The sequence below is a fragment of the Cardiocondyla obscurior genome, linkage group LG06 (assembly GCF_019399895.1).
Source record: "Cardiocondyla obscurior isolate alpha-2009 linkage group LG06, Cobs3.1, whole genome shotgun sequence".
In the NCBI taxonomy this organism is placed as follows: Eukaryota; Metazoa; Arthropoda; class Insecta; order Hymenoptera; family Formicidae; genus Cardiocondyla; species Cardiocondyla obscurior.
In genome coordinates this window covers 8,180,411-8,201,086 of record NC_091869.1, presented here as the reverse complement: position 1 = coordinate 8,201,086, position 20,676 = coordinate 8,180,411, and the positions used below count along the sequence as shown (strand labels likewise).

Sequence of the window (20,676 nt, the reverse complement as noted above, 5' to 3'; positions counted from 1 at the left end):
TCGCAGAAAAATAAAATAAAAATATAGTTAACTAAATGATAAAAACGTAATCCGAAGCACCAATACGATATGACAATTCTTCGTCTTTATAATTATTATTTATTCCTCCTAGAAAATTGGAATCTTGTAAGTTTTACTCACGATAACGAAATCTTTTTGCTTGCAGCTAAGAAAAAAGGATCCGCCGCATCCGATTAGAGTGGCGAAGACGATCGATGTGATAGCCAGGATTACTTTCCCAGTCGCCTATTTCATGTTCCTCACTTTCTTCTTCATCCACTATAAGGGCACCTCGTAGAATGACGCACAACGATCTCCGAGAGATCTCCCATCGCTGGTATGAGCGACAACGAAACTTTCCAATAGGTGTGAGACGTCGTTTGTGCTACGAAGTCAGATCTACAGATACACAGACTCGAATTTTGTCTAATGATCGAGAATGTTTCCAGGGAAAACGGTTTTAAAGGCATAATCGTTTGTATCGCGGTCAAGCGGTTATCCCGTCTTTCCTCAAAGACAAAGATAACGCGGATAAAATAGATGAAGAAAAAAAAAACAAAGAATTGTTAAAAATGTTTGACAGAGTCATGAACGTTACCTGACTTATAATGAACGAAATCAAACGGATTATTAGCTGTAATAAGTGGGCAGGAGAGACACCTCGACTCTTTTTTTTTTTTCTAGAAAAAGGACTCGGTAAATTCGGGGCTATTCAAAGGTGCGATATGAAAAAGAAAGAAAAAAAAAGAAAAAAAAAATGATACCAACGATGGATCGTCTCCGACTAGTCTTCATCTCCTCTCACGTGTGATAGCTCTTGAAAGCACTTTCTCTAAGGGGGAAGTAGATTACGATCGCTTCGCGATCATATGCAGCGGCCATATACACTTATCTTCATTATTCTTTTCTCTTTCTTATATCTTAGATAGGCAATAGAACGTGTCGCCGACGAAACACTTTGGCCAAGCGGAAAGAATGACGTTTAGCTTAATTGACGACGATCAAATGTACTAATGTAAGATATAGTAATGTTGCAGACGAACCTCTGTATTCTTAACGTTTTAATCTTGACATTCTCACGAAATATTCCGAGCTGCACTAATAATACTAAAAAAACTATAATTCGTTACGTATACGTGCTTTAGAAAAATATTTCAATATTATTAATGCATTTTACGGAATTTACCGTTACCCTCCGTATTTCCAACACTCTTTTTGCACCGCTTCGTCGATCATACCTTGCGACTACCGCTTCGTTTTCATACAAATGGATATCACATATCGTGCTCTTGAGTTGATGTTACACACTGAGTGAGAATATACGAAACGGAGTAAAATATATCCGTAATTTCCATCTGTCGATGGCGCAACTCGTTTTCATTCGTGCGTTATTCAAATGAGAAACAGATACTGCATGACAATATAAAGAAATGAGAAGTTTGCACGATTCCGACATGCTAAGAATATGGATGGTTCGACTGTACTAGCACAACAAAGAAACAGCAACAACAAAGAAATTCGAAAAAAAAAAAATAAGTAAAAAGAAAAAAAAAAAAAAATCTGTTTGTGAACATGGTTGATTCGTGACCAGCGTTTTATAGGTATTCATCTTTCGCTTGTCACGCCGTGCCTAATTCCGAGGTGAAAATCGAAAACCCAGAAATTAAATTGCAAAACGATTAATACGGGCCGCGATAGAGCTACGGGATATTTTACGTAACGTACATAATTATCGAGAAACGGAAAAATGGATAAGTGTGTATTGAAACGATTAGGTAGGTAGGGTAGGTAGGTAGGTAGAGAACTGGACATAGATTACAGATAAAGCTTTCGTTGTGATATGTCTACGATAAGTGAAGAGATTAGTTTACGCGTCAAGTATCCTGTATTCAAATGTAATAGATGGTGTTAGACGAATAAATCAAGTCGGAAATGAAGAGCCTATTACTCCGTGCCAGAATACAATTTGCCACGACGCTGCGAAGCGAAATCGCCACCGTTTAGCACGATAATAAGATGGAAGATGTTACGGACGTTATACTTTAAGTAGGAGACATACGTCACTATGGCGAACGCTGAGGCGAAAGAAAAATTAATAAAAAGGGGAAAAAAGAAAGAAAAAAAAAAATGAAAGTGATCGGTTTACGCGCGATGTGCAACTCCACGGGCAGACTATCTATCTCGACATTACTGAAAGTAACGACACGCCACATAATCGCGCTTTTTCCTTCACCGGATAATCACGTCTATCTGCGAGATGCGCCAGGCGTCGTCGACTAGCTCGAAATTTATTGTGTAGCTTGCGTAACTATTTTAGATGCAACATCGCTACGCTACACCGACATTATCACTACTACTCTACTTTTATTATTGTCGCAACTAGATAGTACTATTATATACTGTTACAATTGCTCTATTTTAGTATCGTATTATGGCTACTTATTACTACTGTTATTACAGATATCACTATTGTAATATCGCTGATTTTAAGCGAGACGGCGAAATCGGGAGCACCTTCCAGCGTGTGCCGCTTATACCGATTTAAATAATATTTGTTGTCCAGCAATATTAAGGAAAAAAGCAGACCAAACCAAAGAACAACGCGAGCCGAACGTATATACCGAGTACATATTTCAATAATCGCGGCGATTACTCGAAATCTAGTAGATATTGCTTATGATATTATAAAAGTAACACGATCTCGCTATATTGTTATTGTGTTGTTGAATGCGTGTTAATTAGGAGCCTCCAACCTTCGTCAAATCTTACCTCGTCGCCGTATCTAACTTTTGTAATATTAAAAAAAAAAGAAAAAAAAGTTGAAATAAAGATATTTAATTTGTACGCAATTTTCAAAAAACAGGATAATCTAGATTTTCATTTCGTAAAGTATGACGGTCATATTTCTTTCAGTTTTTGCGCTTTTATTTTTTAACGGCGCCTAATAAATTACGTTATTGTTTTAACTAAAAGGTTGGAGATTTCTAATGCAATGTGAGGACACACTGACACGAAATGCTAGCACGGTACACATACGCACGCACGTGACGCACGTGCGCCCGCGCGGGTGTGCTTGCGTCATGATAAATGCGCATTCCGATTCAAAATGACATGTAAGAGAATCGATATTTCTGACGACGGTTAGCATAGATCTTCGATCTCGAAAAAATTTCAACTCGTAATTAATTAATGTAAAGTTAAAATAATTACAAGTCTTATTTATACTGCGTAAAATCTGCACAGTAAAAAAAAACGTATCTTTTTATTTTTATTTTTTTTTAATATTTGTGTAATTATAAAGAATGAAATAATTGTGAAAAAAGGAGGAGGAGGGGAGAAGAAATTTAGATAATGTAAATATTGCTAACCGACGTTCAAAGAATCGAGCCTGTTAAATACTCCTTAAAAAAAAAAAAAAGATCTCGTTTATAACTGACTGCCAAGAAAATTTTAATTTTTACAGGCACATGGATATATATATATACATATATATACCTTCAATTTGGAATTTCTTCTATATTGTAAATTAACAAGGCAAGTTTGTGAAAGATTAGTCAATGAATATTATTTGGACTCAACTATTTTGATTGGACCAAGTAAAATAGTTTAGTCTAAAAACGCTGCTTAACTCTTAAATGCATTTGCTTGTCGTTCAATGTTTGCTACTTAATCAATTTTCTTAGAAAAAAGAAAAAAAAATACAAAACATTAACGAACGAATATCATAGTTTAAGAAACATTCCAATCTCGTAATATATAATTTTAATAATAATAATAATAAACGCGTAGTCGTTATTGAACGATTAAAAGACTCAAAATAAAATATCAAAAGCTGACGATATTACATTTTAATAATTAAACATTTAATTCTTGCTTTAGTTTCATTATAGCTGAATTAAGAAAAGACACCTTGTATTCTATTATACTTATCATCATATTAAATCGTTGTTAATCAATTTCGGGAGAATAATTAAAATATAGTATACCGAATGGACGAGAAGAATGATGCATTTGACAGTTAAGAAAATAGTTGTTCCGTGACGGCCACTTTTTCATTTAACAAAAGTGCTCCAACGGATGTTTCGCAAAATCGTTTCTCGAAGCAAGATGAAAACGAAAAGAGAATGAGAAAGGAAAATAAAATAACATTACGGTTTAAAATATTCATACGGGTATAAATATTGCAGCTGTTTTACAGAAACTTTTAGCAATACATCGTAAAACATAAATTGCACTGCAATAAATATAAATATTCTTCGAATTTAGCGTATGTAATCGTAAGGCCAAGCAGACGAAATATTTATATAAAATTCATTACGAATAATGACCTTTGTCTTTTTCTGACTCACCTATGCACTTACAATTCATTAACTTGCAAAAATCTGATCGTGCTCGATTTCGACATCTCATTTTCTTTTGTTTTTCGGTAGTTTTTAACAATATAAATTTTGATCTTTTCTCAATTATCAAAAGTGCTAAAACAAATTTCCAAATCGGTTTATCTTTAATATCTACGTACTTTTTAAATAATTCTTTTAAATCCATAAAAAAAATATTAATAATTAAAAATGTTTGGTGACTATACGAATTAATAATTACCAAATGTTGCTGCACGTATTACCGCTATTACTTTTAATTTTGTACGTGCCACAAACAAGTAAGAATCATTAGATTATAGAATTAATGAGCGAATTAATTAATATTATTAACGTTATTAATGTTTAAATGCTCCCATGGACCAAGACATATAGTTGTCGTATGATTACTATGCTGTCGTATTATCAGTGGCATTCTTTTAGAAAATTTGACACATGCAATCTGCATTATTTATATTTGTATACGAGTGTATATAATTTTTATTACGATATCCCAATGCGCGCGCGTTGTGAGGAGTTTATAAAACTTTAGCATGTATTCACGAAATATTAAGTACGAGAGACTTCATCTTGAGCAAAAAAATATATTGCTTTCTAGATTACCTTAGACCTTAAATAAAACAAAAAAAAATTAATTAATTAATTTTAGTTGTTCAATATGAATACATGATAAGGAAGGTGCTTACAATATATGATATATAGTACAATTGCATACATATCCTGGATAACAATTAAAAATATATGTATTTAAAAAAGAAGAAAAAAAAAAAACAATTAGAAAAATTTTAACACATAAAATATTTCGTACGAGTAACACTAAAAACTTTTTCGAAAATCTATTGTAATGTTTGAGCGTCGATATTTGATGTCATGCTGTTACAAAAAAGTAATATTGCTTATTGCATATTTATTTATAGTATATGTATAAAAAAAAGTCACGTAGTCATGTATACATATTACACATTTTATAAAATTCCACTTAGTCAAACAAGTCGTGAGCACCTAAATAAAAAAATTTGTTCTCTGAAATTAAATATCTAAAATTTACTAATTTTTAGCTGTTAAAAAAAATTGTTTTCAATTTAGACATTAATAGGAATAGAATTTTAAATTTAATATATCTACATACATACATATATATATACCTAAGTTGATATGCACTGGTTAAAAATGTTAATTTTTCAGCAAAAGTAATAAGAGAAGCCTATTTATGTCGATATTGTAAGATTCTTGTTCTAATTCAAAAGAATTTATATAAGTAGACAAAAATAGTAAAAAAAAAACGGACTAATTATTTATTAGCAATTCTTCATTCATTTGCTTATAAGAATATTTAAAAGCTACTTTATACCTTTAAACCATTACATATACGAAACATTCTATTCATTTACATAATTCTTCTTGTATAATTCTTTATATAATTCTTATGTGATTCTTACGATTAATGTTTCTACTGTTCTGCTCAGTCTTACTATAAGTACAGTTCCACCGTTGATGCTCATAACGCTCGTGAGCGTCAATCATTCTTGTTCGACATTTGCAAGCAAATAAGGATAAAATTAGAGCGTTACGAGCGCTAAACGGAATGTATCCCATTTACATATAATAGAAAGTAACAGTTTACGATACTATCGTATTTAAGATTATCGTCTGATTAATTAACGTTGTGTGTAACGCGTGCGTGCGTGCGTGCGTGCGTGCACACTGTGTAATATATTATACACATACGTCCGCATCTTTCGTCGAGTAAAAAAAAAAAAATTAAAAAAAAAAATTAAATTAATAAATGCGTTTTGCTTTAGTGACGTACGCGTTTTAAGAGATAAAGCTGTGATGTTATTAATATCGGCGCGATATGGCTCGCACGAACGCGCAACTATTTTTGCAATATTTAAGATTAAAGGAGGATAAAATAAAGAAAAAAAAAAGGGACGTAAATAAATATGAATATATACTGATTAACTGAGGCTCTCACCAAATCGCAAACAGGCTTTGCAAAGCATAATGAATAATGACAAGTATTACAAATATATATTACATATAAATCGCATCGAGAAGCATAAGTATTAATCGCGCGGATATGTAAACACCTTTCGTATAATTAATTATGTTAATTATATATAGCCCATTTGTGATACTCGGCATACGAACGGCATATAAAGCAAGTAATACGTAACGGCGTAATTCAGTCACACAGATGCATTCATTACGTAAACAAGTTTTTAATTGTAAACGAAATTTATTCAATCGTTACATTGTATCGAGAATTAATTATCTAATTCATCCGCTGTTTGTAACATATTGTAATTAAATATTAAATTGTCAAGTAAAACAGCAGGCTGTGTACCCCCCCTTTTTTTTTTTAATTATTAAATTACTTATTTATTTCTGTTGCAGTAATATGCTTTTCTGATTGCTTACGAGTCGAGCTTTTTTTTTTCTTTTTATTAGATATAGTACCGTTGACACTTTTATTTGACTTTTATACGGCGATAATTCTTTTTTTAAAAAAGATATTAACTTAGTTGTAGAAAAAATTTAAATATAGAGAAATACTTTTGCATATATACATACATATATATAAAGTATATGGCTTTATAAATATTATTTTATATCTTAAATATCATCTGTACACATGTGTTTCTGTGTGTGAATGTGGGACGCACTTAGGCATTTATACACATACAAAATTAGAAAATTTATAAGTTTTTGTATCTATTCATATTTTACTCTACACAGCGCAATGTATGATTTTTTAGTCGATAAATCGTGCCATCCTACCGGACCTCTCTCACAGTCGGCGCAAGCTAAGTACTTAACATTACCTACTGTATGGGATACTCCGATATTCTCAAAAGTGTACATATCCTCTATTAACCAGTAGTCAGAAATTGTTTCCGATTGATTTGCCTTATCCTGCACTTTACTGTGGATATAAGGTAACGCAAACTGCAATGAAAAATGTATATATTTAGTATGTATACTATACAAAACATATTATAGATACATTATTCATTCCGTTTCGTGTATTGTCCCTTTTTTTTATTGGCTCTGTTATTAAATCGAGCAATATAGAACAATTGATTAAAATAAATATAAAAATAAATTAAAAAATTTATGAAGAGTAAATGCAGACAATTTTTTTTTTTTTTTTTTTTAATGTGCATCCACATTTTATAGATTAAATGCAGACAATACAATTTATAGGTTATAAATGTTCATCGTTTAAAATGTGGCAAAGCATACGTATTGAACATACGTATTAACTAACGATACAGCAGTAATCGACGATGCTTGAATTATTAAATTATACGTTTAAAAATAATTAAAGTAATCCTAACGTGAGATTTCACATGCGTAGAGCACGAATACTTACGTCCATGCTTATAAATGTGGCAGCTCCAGCATTAAGCATTTTCGAGGGGCAAAATGTACAATAGATTCTCTCTTTATTTTTCCCCTCCGGGTCCTTTTTCGATTCGATAACACCTCTGTCCATCGACATTGTCACTCCATTAATATAAAATAAATCTCGGCACAATTTTTGCGTTTTTAGGGTTAACCAACTACGGACTAATCGGCTATAAAAATATATACATTTTGTCCCTTATGAGATGAATCGAATCGAATCGTAGCGAAGCGAAATCGAGAGATCGATAACATTCAAAATAATATTTGTAACTCAGCACGTTTAATTTTTATTATTTTTACTAATAAAATATAACTTTTTTGTTTCAGATGAAAATCCAGAGGAAGACTCGTCGAAGGAGCACCAGCCTGACATCCCCATTGAAGTGCTGAGAGGAGGAGGAGGACCTAGGAAAGGCATCGAGCATCGGCGGAGCAACCCACTGGTAAGGATCAATTTCTTTTTTTTATTGTTGCCGTTTAAAAAAACTTAATTTTGTGGTTTTTATAATAAAAAAATCAGAGGCGCGTATAATCTTTTTTTTCTAAATAATTATTGAGATTTCTACAATTTAATTTTTTTCATTTATTTGTTACAGATTATCTTATCAACACTCCGCCGCTGCAGATCCGTAAGTCGCATGCTTTTTTTTTATAAATTTTAATTATTAGCATTTCGGGTGGGAAAAAATTTTTATGATTTATTACTGTATGCTGTAATATAATTATTAGAATGCGCAAGTTTTTTCTGATTTATTAATGTCCAATTATATTTGTCAAACTTTTTATCGAATGGCAATGGGTCTGTTATACAATTATTCCCTTGCGCGGGTCCGATGACAAAAACTAAATTGCCTTTGTAATTTTCCATATAATTACAAAATGCTGCAGAATTATTAAAGTAACAAAAGAGCATTGCGTAGCGTTTCGGCACTTGAAAATTTATTGACTCATTCTCCACAAAAATAATATTTTTTAAAAATTGTGGAGGAGAATACTTGCTATTCCACCAAGAGCTATCCAATTCTATACCCACAACGTCTAATCCTTGAAAAATAAATTAAAATAATGAGCAATTAAAAGTATTATAAAAAAAAAAATTAAAATTAATATTATGTTGCGAGTTTACCTGAACATTTTTGCAGTAACCATTCTAATAATCCACAACCACAACCAATACTTGCTACTCCAGATACATTATGCATTCGTGTAATATTATTTATCCAATGCAAATCATTCACATCGGGCAGTACCCATGACAATCTGCTAGACTTCGAGTTGCCACTCACGAAAGATAAAGCAGCAATTTCTTCCCACTTTTGAGCATTATATAATAAAAGAATATTTTCGTCGATATCGTCACTATTCATTACTCTTAGATTTTTTGTTATATTGCAAATATCAATAATTGATTAAGATAAAAAAACAAAACGTCATTTTTGCAACGCACGACGATAGAAGTAGGATACTCTTAGCAAGCAGATTAATGAATGAGACAGAAAGGGTTCTCCCGTGAACTTGAGTTGTGTAATTTTTCCAATAATAGATTGACTCATTGCCATACAGTCAAACATATATATTTGAACATATTAGTCCGATAGAAGCGATTTTACCGCAGCACGATATATCGAGAAAAGAAGAAACAAAATTTAAATTATTAAACATGGCATTTATATTTTTGCCTTTTTACATTTTTATTGAAGGCTATATGTTTTTATTAAAATAAGTTGGAGATAAATAAATTATAAAGTCGTAACTCATAAATAAGATACGCATATTTAATTAGTTGAATGAAAATAATTGAAATAATTCAAATAAATTTATAATAAATTAAGTCAATAATCAGTTCAAATTGTACCCATCTTTAAATAATGTCAATTTCTTGTAATGCATAATGCATCTCATCCTTTGACACATTTAACAGAATCTTTTGATGTATATCGCTACCTGAATATTCGCATATTAATAATCTATAATTACCCAACTTTGCGCAAATATCAAGCGCTTGTGTAATATTGGGAGTCTTGTGACCTAGAAACAAAAATTGATATAAAATTTCGTTTTCACACATTCTTTCATTAACAAGTTTTGTCTATACAAACCATCAAAACTACATAAGGCTTCAAATTGTTTATAAACGTTTATGAAACAAACTTCTTCCACACCGATTCGTTTAACTTCCACGCATACGGCTTGCAAGAATATTTGCTCAAACTTCGAACAATGCTTTATCGCTTGTACTTTAGGATTTATTATCATCTCTGATAAAGCCTCATTCACATCTTGTACACTCACTGTAGTACCGTTGCGGGTTTCTGTAATTTCTGCTACTCGACGACAAATATCTAAAGCGCGACGAGCATCACCCGATACTGCCGAGACTTTACTGAAATAAAAAACATAAAGCATTGTTGTAATAATCAACCAAATATAATTAATAATAAACATTATACAATACTATCATTAAAATATATCTATAATAAGAAAAGTATTTAAATAAAAAAATTAAAAAAGCTTACCGTGCAATTAATTGTATAATTTCATTTTCGAAAATATCTGTGTTTTTAAGTCTAGTTAACACTATCTCGTACAATTGTTTAAAATTATATGGTTCAAAAGTTACTCGAGTAAGACCTAACCGCGACGTAACTCTACCCATTAAAACTCTTTCTGGAAGATCCATAGTATTGGCAATAGTAATAACTACTAATCGAGCAGAAGCTTTTGTAGGCCAATCCAATAGATTATAAATTACATCTTGCCGTTTCGTACATAACAAATCAAGCTATAAAAAAATTAAATAAAAACAATAAAAATAAGCGAAACAAATAATAAGAAATATTTAAAAATAATTATACAGCACAATAAAAGATAATAAAATAATAAAAAGTAAACCTATATAAAAAAAATGCAAGTTTTAATATACCTCGTCTACAAGTAACAATGTCATTGGTCTTTTAATGTTGCTATTAAATATCTTTTCCAACTCATTATATGCTTGTTCCCATGTTAAAACTTTTTTAGTTAATTGTTTCAAAATCTGCACATAGGCTTGTCTGGGCTCAGACAATTTCATACCATTAATCTCAATAAAATCAAAGTACTTTAATTTACCCTTTTCCACAGATCTCTTCAAACATTTCACAATTTCATTTACAGTAGCAGTTTTTCCTGTACCTGGTACACCATTTATATAGATGCTCCTGCAATATTTATATATCATATTATAAAAAAAATTAATAGAGATGTGAATTTTTATATATATATTATAAAAGTTTACTTACCCTCCACTATTATCCATTAATTTGCTTTCTAAGAATGTATAAATGTTATTAAACTCCTGTTCCCTACAAGGTAGTGACTTAGGCACCACACTGACATGCAAACGAGTTCTGATCTCTTGCAGTGGTGTTGCTGGCTTAGGCAACATATCAGTTCTCATTTTCATAGATGGTGTTAAAGCACTCTGTTTCAATGAAACTTTACGACTTTTAGGGGTACTCAAACCATTCAGTACCATTGTTGATTTAATAGCATCATCATTTTCTTCACTAATATTTTTAGACAATATTTTACCAGCTTTATGTATAACTTCCACCTGGTCAGTTTTACTCTTATTTTTATCTTTGTACATCAATTGACGTTTGCTAGACACAGTTGAATTTGTTCTCTCATCACTTTTTTGAATTCTTGATCTTTTAGGAGTATTGCTAAAGGAAACATTTTCTTTTGCATCTGCCTCAAAATTTTCCTCATCACTAAGTGGTTCATCTATATTGTCTTTCTTTAATTCTTTCTTTGCAGAAAAAGATTTATATTTTGATCTAGTTCTAATTTTAGGTGTAGCATTATCACTGTCATCTTCTGTGACACAATTCTGTTTATTAAGTTTTGTTCTTGATCTTGTTCTTGAAGATGGTGTCTTTGGAATAACATTAATACAAACACAATCAGAGTCACTTGAGTTATTTATCACCTTGCAATCGATAGCTTTTGGGCTTTCTGTACAAACATTGAGCGAATTAAGAAGTAATTTTTTCTCATTATAATTAATTTGATCTCTCTCTAAAACAGACTCTTCTGATTTAGAATAAAAAGAATTGTAATCAAAATGTCTTTTAGGTAGCTTTATTATTCTTGTGCCCTTACGAGGCGATTGATTTTCATCTTGCAAACTTTTCAAGCGAACTTTTGTACTTCTGGTTAATCTCCTGGGCTTTTCATCTTCAGATTCAGTATCAATTTTATACATGCTTTGTTCGGTCGAACGTCTCAACCTCAAACGTAGAGATACTTGCTCCTTTTTTGAAGCATTGTTTTGCAACAAAAAACGTTTATTATTTTCGAAGATCTCGTCGGTCTCCGACACATCGGTAGAAGTATCGCTATTTTTCTTCGGATTGTAAGATTTGTCGGGATCCGATTGCGAAGATCCATCATGTTCCTCAGTACTTGTTTCAAGCAGGAAAGTTATATCTTTCTCGGTACATTTTTTTAATTTAGCCATTGTATTAAAATTAAAAAAAAAATACAATGTATTGATTTAATAATTTTTTAATACTTGATTTCTTCTTTTTTTTTATATAGCAATTAAATCATCTTTATATTTCATATTTTTCATAAAACAAAAAAAACTTATTATTCGCACCGCCTTTGTCATATATGTTTATAATTATTGTACTAGAACGTTATTACATAAATGTCATAAGACTGGCTATCACCATTGTGTTAAATATTTCACTTTTCTCTCGACACTTTTTAAACGTAGGTCTGAGAACGATATTGAATTACAATCAACGTAAAACCACGTGAAACTCGCAGGCCCACTAAAGGTTATACGTGTGAATCTCGTGTTCTTGCTAGCGAGATGCCGCCTTTTTTGAGGCATGCGTACTAGAAACAGATAGGTAAAAAAAGAATGCTATTTGTTATAATTAGGATACTGAAAGCTGTAAACAATTTAAGCAATTCTGCTTGTAATAAAAAAAACGGTCGGAGATTGATTGAGATTAGAAATTAGTATACATGCAGCCAAAAATTACGAACGGCTAAATTAACACAGCTGATGTATCAGATTGCATCGTTGCGAATTTAAGAACGAACTCGTACAGGTTATCGTGCGGTCGTTCCGGACACGTGAATCTGCATTTGCGTAATATTACACTGAATATTTTCGATTCTAGTCTATCTGTAAGTAGAGCGACACGCGTGTTCAACCGCATTTTTTCTTTGTCGTATATTTAGAAAGATCTCAACCGTACGTTTCGTTAATAATGGCGAGGAGTTTACACGCAAAAATCGGTCCGTCGATCTTGAACGCCGATCTGGCGCAGCTTCACGACGAGTCGCAAAAGTTGCTGGATAACGGCGCGGATTACTTGCATTTAGACGTAATGGACGGTCACTTTGTTCCTAATCTTTCGTTCGGTCATCCGATCGTGAAATGTCTTCGTAGTAAAATAAAGAACGCCTTCTTCGAAACGCACATGATGGTGTCTAATCCAAAGCAGGTACATATGCGAGTTAAAATTATTTTTCACAAAGGCAAGAGAATTTTTTTTAATTAGCAATTGTATAGAAAGACAAATAATTACAGTGGATTGAACCTATGGCAGACGCTGGTGTAGATCAATACACATTTCATGTAGAGCCAGTCGAGGACGTTCCTCTAGTTTGCAGGAAAGTTAGAGAAGCGGGAATGAAGGTGGGCATATCGAGCGAAAATTTAATTTTGTTAGCTTTTGATTAATGGTATTAACGTAAAAAAAAAAAAAAAAAAAAAAAAAATAGGTTGGCGTGGCGCTTAAGCCAGGAACACCTGTAGACGTTGTGGCAGATTATGCAGATTTAGCGGATATGATCTTAGTAATGACTGTAGAACCTGGTTTTGGTGGACAGAAGTTTATGGAGCCGATGTTAAAAAAAGTAGAATGGCTGAGGCAGACGTATCCTGGATTAGATATCGAAGTCGACGGCGGTGTTGGACCAGCCACAATCGAAGCTTGCGCAAAGGTATAACTATAATAAAAAATTATTGCAGCTTGTAATTTTGTTAGGAAAAGCCAGCTCGTAAAATAAAATTATTATCGGTTTGTTTGTGTCGGCATTACTATTTCAGGCTGGTGCTAATATGATCGTATCCGGCACAGCTGTTATAAATTCCGCCGATCAAGCTAAAGTAATAGCGACTCTTCGAGATACGGTAAACTGTTATTTGGGTCACGATCGTTCAACGTAGCGATGACGATTGAGGATACTGTAAATATACCAAGCATTCCTATTTTAAATTAACATTGTATATATTCATGCAAAAAATATATGTACAAAAATCTGTATTTTTTATACAGCAAAAATTAAGGTTATAAACGTATATGACATATTTGATTATTTTTACCAATCGGCCCGTTTTCTTTTTTCTCCTAGGATTTTTTTGTAATTTTTTTAGTCACTAATTTAGTCCTCAATTCAGCTAGAGTCAAAAGAATGGCCTCTTCCGTTCTGATTGTTCGCGATCCTTGCTGCGGGCACGTATTTACGTATTTATGAAAAACTAGCGACGGATCGTCAACGTTTAAATGCGGATCCACGTCTACGGCAGCTTCCAATCCGTTGAGACCTCCGAATACTATAAGGCAATGACGGTACTTCAAACTTTTCGGCTCTATTTCATCGATCAGCGTTCCCTTATCCGATGTTCCAATAGTCAAATCGTATCCTTCCTTGTACTGACAAGTTGTTAAAACTTGCGTTAAATTCTTAACGAGCCTGACGCTGTAACCCCAATAAACTCCAGTCTCCGCTCGAGGCACGTTAGGCGGTACGATAATACCCTTTAATTTTTTCGGATTAAGTTGATCCTCAGGTATTTTCACCGTCACTCTTAACCCAGGCATTAGTACTTTGTCGACGTGAACCTCATTTAGTAGTCCCACGTTTACTTGGGATCCTTTGCCAGCCTTGATAGGCTTATTGGTAACAATACCCTCACGATATAGAAATTTATCCTCCTGTCGCAGATGATGTGGTGCGTCCAGCGGGTTCAACACGCCAGCATACTGCAGGTCCTTGTGGATCGGAAAGAAATATTTTCTCAGGTACTGCGGGCATTCGAGATACTGCAAAATCCTGGCCAGCTGCAGGCAGCCGGCCCTACCCTCACCCAACAGCTCGTCCTTCCTCACCTTTCGCTTCTCATCTTCCGTAAGCTCGCCCTTATCGTCGAACACCAGGATCTCGTCGACTTTGTAAATGCACGCGGCACGCGCGATTTGTCCCGCTAAGTACGTCCGTAGCTCCGGGGATTGCGCGTTCTCGAGGATCGAACCGGGCACTGCTATGCTCACGGTGCAGACGTCCCTTTCCTCATACCTTGGTTCAATTTTCGCCGGCTCCGCGTCCTTCAATTCCTTCTCGAGTTCCTCCTTCCTCGCCTTCTTCTCCAACTTCTCCTCCTTCCACTGTTTGCGAAGCTCCTTCCGTTTACGATTGTACTCCTGCCAACTCTTCACCTCGGGCTTCACAGCAGACATTATTTCTTTCTCGTGGTCTTCGCAGCACGATTAAATTTCGATTTTCGACGTCTTTGAGAAATTCATTATCCACATCATGTCATCGAAATTGTTCGTAACCTCAAAATCGCTCCGCACACCACCCTCATTCCCGACGCTGCCTCGATCAGCCGGTGGCGGCGCGTAGCGCGATTTTCGCATTTTCCGCTTTCCTCCATTTTTTTAGCGACCATTACAAAAGAGGCGTGATCATAGAATTGGTGGGAACGGAGCTCCGTGCCACCAACTTACTTCTTCTATACTCCTGACACTTCTCGAGGATTTTGGGATACTCTGCGCCTAGTAATTGTAGTATAGGATTGACGAATTTTTGGTTATGTATATAGGTTGCAGATTAAATATTATTAATTTTATTAAGTAATGTAGCGCGCGTGATTTATATTCTCTGTTTTTTCTTTAGTAATAAAAGAATAATCTTGTCAAATATTCTTTTACAATAAAGATAAAATAATTGAGAAATATCTAGGTCAGATTAATAACAAAAACGCGACTTACATTAACGGAACAAGAGTGTAAATCGTGCTCGAATCTGTGCAATGTATAATGCGCTAAATTCCCAATTGACTTGTGAAATCTGACACATTTGTATTGTGCAATATTGACACCTCACCAATTTTTTAACGTCATCGCGAATCAATTTAAGTTCGTACGACTTTGTTAGGAAGTATCCACTCGATAAATTACAGCGATACAATTGCGTTGAAACGTCGTTGACCAAGAATCAATAGTGAGTGCAATAAATTAGTGGAATGCGAAAAATCAAAGGTATAAATATATTAATATAATATTCAAGTGTATAATATACGTAATTTTTTTATTAAAATATCATAGAGTTTGATTAATTTCGTGAAATATTTTTACAATTATTCTTTATTGCTTCTAAGGGACACGAATTTTTTACAAGAATTTTTTTCCCGATTTTTATGTAACATAAAGACTTACGGTAAGGTTATATTATTGGTGACATTATTTGCGATTCAATTTCTGAAGTTTTTAATTTTTAGATTTTAACGAGGACAGACTTCCCTTTTTGAACAAAAACGAAAACAGAGCTATTGATTTTTCGTATGAGAACATCAACGATCCGATTCCAATAAGTAATCAGTATCATAGCTTGATGCTTCAGGGTGTCGCGAATCAATTAATGAGATGGCCGAACGATCTTTCTAGCTCATTTATGGCAGCGTGTTTAATCATTAGTAGTTTCCTTCTTCTTGTCTTTGTCACAGCGATATTTTGCTCACCCGTAGCAAAGGAGTGTAATCGCTGGTACGTTATTATCATAATTAATATTATTAAGAAAAAAGAAAAACTAGCAATGTTTTAATTTGTGTCGCGATATACATTTTCGCTTTTAAACTCGTATAAATTTATTACAGAACTGATACGTGGTAATTAATCTATTTATTTATAACTTAGCGAATTAAAAAGTCCCAAGGATGAATGCTCTTCCAATGTCTATTTCGTTAAAGAAGCTGGGCAGGCTTGGTCTGGGAAAGACTTTTGTTGCATTGAAGCTGCTGCGAAAAAGCAACCCAATCTAAACGTATATCAACATTTTTTAATTTTATTTTTACAGTATATCATACATAAAAATCTTTAATTAAATATATATTATTATTTAAATTTAAGTATTAAGCAGTGATTAAAAATAATAATTATTAATTTCTTTTAGATTCATTTAATTAATTTGATGCGTGCTGCCAATATATCGAACACAACGGAAAATAATTTTAAAATAACATTGGCCTCCCGAAACCCTAATATTCATATTGCTGATTTATCGATTGACGAATTTTTCAGCAAGTAATAATTATTTCATATAAGTAATACGCCAGCTTTTTTAAACTTTGAATACGCATGCTTTATATTTTTAAAACCAGTTATTAAATAGATTTAATTATATTCTAACGATTTTAATCATATATTTTAGAACAGAATTATCAAGTATTGCGAAAAACTTAAGTAACGAGTCGTTGTTGATAGCGGCAAAAGCGTATTTGCTTTGGAACTTCTCCGGAATTGCAATGCATCCTAGCGCATATTGTAATTTGTCGAACATTAATAAATCTCGGTGGAAGTAAGTAAATAGATCGAATCAAATACGAAGATAAATTAGCATGTTCTTAGTGCTTCTATTTTATTTTATAGTAAAGTGGGAAAACGCGATTGCACGCCTGACGAATTGGTTACGATCGATCCAATGATCGATTTGCAGGCAACAGACGTGTATTGTCAAGCGTTTCTAGGATTTTTGATAAGAGAAATATCAAAAAATGCAACGAGAGTTTATACTTTAAAGGATGCACTGAATAAATTTTGTCCGAGGTATATATATAAATACATATAAAGTACTTAATACTCACAGAATGTTGTCATATTAAATTATGAACTCTTGCTTTTTTTAGAATTGATAATTGTCCCGAAGTACGAATAGTTGATTTAAAATCGCAATGTCCAGTAGATGCTTCCGATTGTCCTACTGTACATAATACATACAGTAAATCCTGGAAGCATATAATGTAATAAAACAATTAAATTATAATGCTGCTTTACAAAGAACTAGAAAAAATGGTATAAAATTAAAAAACATATCTTCGAAGTAAATTTCTTTTTATTAAGAAACAACACACGCATATACAATATATTAAATTTGTAAAAACATTTGTAAGAAAAATGTTACGTAGTAGTAATGTATAATATAAAAATGTAAAACTCGAAAGAAATTTATTACAGTTTTGCATTAATTTCTAGTTTTGGCATTTATCACAGACTGTTTTAAGCTTCGGCATTCATAAAGTTTCACAACAGCCAGCCACATCCACATTTCTGTCACTAAATATAAAACACTCGATAATATTGAAAACGTTAATCAGGTGGTAATTGTTATTAAAAATAAAATATACATTAAAGAAAATATTTACAGATTAATAAAATAAATCCTGCGGCGTAAAGAAATGCGATTTGCATTCGAAGGTGTTTGAAGAGATACCAAATTACTATAATCATATCACAGAAGTCGCACACCAGCCCAGCCAGAAAGAAGCCTATAAATGGCAAACTAAATTGCGGCCTTTTCTGAAATGTGTATTAAATGAGATTTATGAAAGTAAATTTAAACTGTAAAAATTGAAAGCCATAACACATAATGCGTGTTAATTAATAATCTTTTATACCATTATAATGGAATAAATAAGCATGCCAGCTGCAATGACAAATATTATAGTGTGTGAAGTAGAATAACCAAAACTAAATGTCACAATAGTTTTTCTCAAGGGAAAACCGCGAGAGATCTGCCCATTCTGCAAAATATTATATTTGGTTGATCCGTAATAGCACAAGATTAATACTGATAACGCCAATGACATTGCTCTGAGTATCTTGAAACTTTCATTGTGAAGGAACGCTTTCTTTTCCAACGATTTTTCAATTGTCCCAATTATTTTGAAATTATTAAAATAATTTTTAAACAGACTAGGTAATATTTCATTTTCAATCGGCTGCAAGAAATGAATAAAGCGTGCAAGAGAACTCGTTTTCTTGAAGATCTGACGCTATAAATAAGTAAGATTAAATATGGAAATATTAATTATAATATACCGTTTTTGCTCGGTGTTCTTTATAAATTTTTCTTTGTCCTGGATGATCTTTGTGACCGTTTCTATTACGACTTAATCGATAGTCCATCATGATCGTTAAGTCACAATAACTCTTTTTCATTACAGGCACTTACTTATATTAAAAAATACATACTTATGTTTATTTTTTATTACATGTAATTTTTTAAGCAATATAAATATGTACTATGTATTTAATCAAACAAAGATTACGCAGCAAACTGATAAATTTCGACGTAATGTAAGTTAAGAAATTAACATTGAATATAACAGAAAAATATTTGTAGAAAACAGATAGATAATACAACGGTAATTAAAAGAAAAAATAAAGTGGCGTCGTTACGTCTATATTAACAGCATAACATCTTCACGTTATTGATTTCGATTCGTGACTGATGACTGATCGATGTAGTAATCGATTATAACGTTATAAACATTTTTTTTTACACAAATTATTAAATGTAATTGATAAAGTTACGTTAGTTGACATATATTAGTCAAGAGACGTTATAATCAAATGGTGATCTATCAAAAACGTTATCAGATATCATCAGATCATTTTGATATAAAGTAATTTTTTTAGATTATAAACTCGGATACAAAGTGAATTATGGGCTTTTATAGTCGGCGAAATTTTAGAACCAGCAGTGGACATTTGGTAATTTAATATTTCTCGTCGTTTTTTCAAAGCGGTCAATCATTATCGTAATAATATCAGCTTTATCTTGCAGAAAATCGAACGAATGAGTTGTTCCTTGTGTAACCATTACATGATGGGCAGTTCATTGTACGTGATTATTTTGGGCTTTATTGGGATCGTTAGTCTATCGTAATATTCCCATTTTGCTAATTTAATTACTTAAATATATTAAATAACAAATAGATAAACATTCAATCACCGTATGCTATTAATACAAAATTTTCAGGTAGTCACAGCTTTCGACATAATACGCACAATAAATTACAAAATTCCCAGAAGGTCGTCACGCCACCAAAACAGCCAAGAAGGTAATATTTGCTGCATTATCAAGCATTTTAAAGTAACTAAGCATTTATTTATTAAAGTTATATAATTGTAGCAATGCCAATAAATCAAAAATTGTTATAAGCCATTAGATAATAATTGCAGTGCCCTTTACTATTGAGAGAGATTTAAAGTTGATGACATCAATCCTGGGAATCGAGCATTATACTTTAATTATGCTAGGCGCTATCACAGTAAGTGAAGGATTACTTGAAATAACTAACATTTATTTTAAAATGTACAAATTATGAACGTTATACAAATGCATTCACAAGACTTTAAAATAGTTATTATTTATAAATAAATATATAAATACCAATTTAATAGGAGTACCCTATGCTGCATACACCATGGTTACTTATGCAACTCTGTGTCATCATCGTGGAGATAATCGTTTTCTCCGTAAGATTCTTCCTGGATGGTTTACATGTGAAACGCAATGAAATATTTCAAGCGGTGTTCATTTTATTTAATTGGTTGCAAGTTTTCTGTCTCTTTCATCAGCAAGCACGTCGTGCTATTTAAAGATGTCATCAATTTCTTAATATTAAATTATATGTTCATATTGATTTAACATTACATATTATAAATTGTATAACTATAATTATTTTTTTTTTTTAACACACGTGTAAAATCTTCAATTCGAATTCTTTTTCTTATAAAATTAATATATATAAATTAAC

At 32.4% G+C, this 20,676-nt stretch overlaps 8 protein-coding genes and 1 long non-coding RNA gene across 26 annotated transcripts in view; 5 read left to right on the top strand and 4 right to left on the bottom strand.

Moving 5' to 3' along the window:
* Positions 1–2,128, top strand: part of Phcl-1 (pH-sensitive chloride channel 1) — a 38,803-nt gene extending 36,675 nt beyond the window's left edge. For all 18 annotated transcript variants that reach the window (XM_070658525.1, XM_070658527.1, XM_070658522.1 and 15 more), the window contains one exon: positions 167–2,128. In XM_070658525.1, the coding sequence (XP_070514626.1) occupies positions 167–298 (132 nt within the window). In that variant the 3' untranslated portion in view covers positions 299–2,128. The remainder of the gene's footprint in view (positions 1–166) is intronic.
* A 4,467-nt stretch (positions 2,129–6,595) lies between these two features.
* Strat (RAB interacting factor STRAT) lies at positions 6,596–8,005 on the bottom strand. Its single transcript, XM_070658594.1, has 2 exons — positions 7,753–8,005; positions 6,596–7,325 (listed from the first exon to the last, which is right to left on the bottom strand). The coding sequence occupies exons 1-2, from the start codon at positions 7,879–7,881 to the stop codon at positions 7,092–7,094; spliced, it is 363 nt and encodes a 120-aa protein (XP_070514695.1). The 5' UTR covers positions 7,882–8,005; the 3' UTR covers positions 6,596–7,091.
* A 91-nt stretch (positions 8,006–8,096) lies between these two features.
* Positions 8,097–19,886, top strand: LOC139103682 (uncharacterized). Its single transcript, XR_011545935.1, has 4 exons — positions 8,097–8,230; positions 8,384–8,416; positions 19,553–19,627; positions 19,701–19,886. It is a non-coding gene; the product is annotated as an uncharacterized lncRNA (long non-coding RNA).
* On the bottom strand, positions 8,343–9,293 carry LOC139103675 (uncharacterized). The gene is made up of 2 exons (XM_070658587.1): positions 8,914–9,293; positions 8,343–8,831 (listed from the first exon to the last, which is right to left on the bottom strand). The coding sequence occupies exons 1-2, from the start codon at positions 9,152–9,154 to the stop codon at positions 8,479–8,481; spliced, it is 594 nt and encodes a 197-aa protein (XP_070514688.1). The 5' UTR covers positions 9,155–9,293; the 3' UTR covers positions 8,343–8,478.
* Positions 9,433–12,770, bottom strand: Orc1 (origin recognition complex subunit 1). The gene is made up of 5 exons (XM_070658506.1): positions 11,069–12,770; positions 10,711–10,987; positions 10,304–10,569; positions 9,887–10,170; positions 9,433–9,815 (listed from the first exon to the last, which is right to left on the bottom strand). The coding sequence occupies exons 1-5, from the start codon at positions 12,289–12,291 to the stop codon at positions 9,649–9,651; spliced, it is 2,217 nt and encodes a 738-aa protein (XP_070514607.1). The 5' UTR covers positions 12,292–12,770; the 3' UTR covers positions 9,433–9,648.
* Rpe (ribulose-phosphate 3-epimerase) lies at positions 13,058–14,154 on the top strand. Its single transcript, XM_070658584.1, has 4 exons — positions 13,058–13,294; positions 13,381–13,488; positions 13,575–13,796; positions 13,903–14,154. Exons 1-4 carry the CDS (start codon positions 13,058–13,060, stop codon positions 14,020–14,022), a joined length of 687 nt encoding a protein of 228 aa, XP_070514685.1. The 3' UTR covers positions 14,023–14,154.
* On the bottom strand, positions 13,328–15,463 carry LOC139103659 (putative methyltransferase C9orf114 homolog). Its single transcript, XM_070658558.1, has 2 exons — positions 14,179–15,463; positions 13,328–14,040 (listed from the first exon to the last, which is right to left on the bottom strand). The coding sequence occupies exon 1, from the start codon at positions 15,311–15,313 to the stop codon at positions 14,204–14,206; it is 1,110 nt and encodes a 369-aa protein (XP_070514659.1). The 5' UTR covers positions 15,314–15,463; the 3' UTR covers positions 13,328–14,040; positions 14,179–14,203.
* On the top strand, positions 15,634–19,136 carry LOC139103661 (uncharacterized). The gene is made up of 8 exons (XM_070658560.1): positions 15,634–16,117; positions 16,357–16,621; positions 16,772–16,898; positions 17,028–17,158; positions 17,286–17,432; positions 17,504–17,680; positions 17,761–17,926; positions 18,279–19,136. The coding sequence occupies exons 1-7, from the start codon at positions 16,102–16,104 to the stop codon at positions 17,876–17,878; spliced, it is 981 nt and encodes a 326-aa protein (XP_070514661.1). The 5' UTR covers positions 15,634–16,101; the 3' UTR covers positions 17,879–17,926; positions 18,279–19,136.
* A 205-nt stretch (positions 19,887–20,091) lies between the features above and the next one.
* Positions 20,092–20,616, top strand: LOC139103275 (uncharacterized; the record flags this gene model as incomplete). Its single annotated transcript, XM_070657774.1, has 2 exons — positions 20,092–20,187; positions 20,321–20,616. Coding segments are annotated over 2 exons (294 nt in total), but the record flags the coding sequence as incomplete, so codon positions are not given.
* Positions 20,617–20,676: the final 60 nt, after the last annotated feature.

What these genes read in the sequence shown, in the direction of transcription:
- Strat (XM_070658594.1), bottom strand. Translation starts at nt 7,881, where the DNA reads ATGTCGATGGACAGAGGTGTTATCGAATCGAAAAAGGACCCGGAGGGG. An exon ending in CCACATTTATAAGCATGGAC is followed by an intron (nt 7,326 to 7,752) that starts GTAAGTATTCGT and finishes TTTTCATTGCAG; the next exon opens with TTTGCGTTACCTTATATCCA.
- LOC139103675 (XM_070658587.1), bottom strand. Translation starts at nt 9,154, where the DNA reads ATGAATAGTGACGATATCGACGAAAATATTCTTTTATTATATAATGCT. An exon ending in GTTACTGCAAAAATGTTCAG is followed by an intron (nt 8,832 to 8,913) that starts GTAAACTCGCAA and finishes TTATTTTTCAAG; the next exon opens with GATTAGACGTTGTGGGTATA.
- Orc1 (XM_070658506.1), bottom strand. Translation starts at nt 12,291, where the DNA reads ATGGCTAAATTAAAAAAATGTACCGAGAAAGATATAACTTTCCTGCTT. An exon ending in TTAATGGATAATAGTGGAGG is followed by an intron (nt 10,988 to 11,068) that starts GTAAGTAAACTT and finishes TAAATATTGCAG; the next exon opens with GAGCATCTATATAAATGGTG. An exon ending in CATTGTTACTTGTAGACGAG is followed by an intron (nt 10,570 to 10,710) that starts GTATATTAAAAC and finishes ATTTTTTTATAG; the next exon opens with CTTGATTTGTTATGTACGAA.
- Rpe (XM_070658584.1), top strand. Translation starts at nt 13,058, where the DNA reads ATGGCGAGGAGTTTACACGCAAAAATCGGTCCGTCGATCTTGAACGCC. An exon ending in TTAGAGAAGCGGGAATGAAG is followed by an intron (nt 13,489 to 13,574) that starts GTGGGCATATCG and finishes AAAAAAAAATAG; the next exon opens with GTTGGCGTGGCGCTTAAGCC. An exon ending in CAATCGAAGCTTGCGCAAAG is followed by an intron (nt 13,797 to 13,902) that starts GTATAACTATAA and finishes TTACTATTTCAG; the next exon opens with GCTGGTGCTAATATGATCGT.
- LOC139103659 (XM_070658558.1), bottom strand. Translation starts at nt 15,313, where the DNA reads ATGTCTGCTGTGAAGCCCGAGGTGAAGAGTTGGCAGGAGTACAATCGT.
- LOC139103661 (XM_070658560.1), top strand. An exon ending in ATTGACGAATTTTTCAGCAA is followed by an intron (nt 17,159 to 17,285) that starts GTAATAATTATT and finishes CATATATTTTAG; the next exon opens with AACAGAATTATCAAGTATTG. An exon ending in CTGAATAAATTTTGTCCGAG is followed by an intron (nt 17,681 to 17,760) that starts GTATATATATAA and finishes TGCTTTTTTTAG; the next exon opens with AATTGATAATTGTCCCGAAG.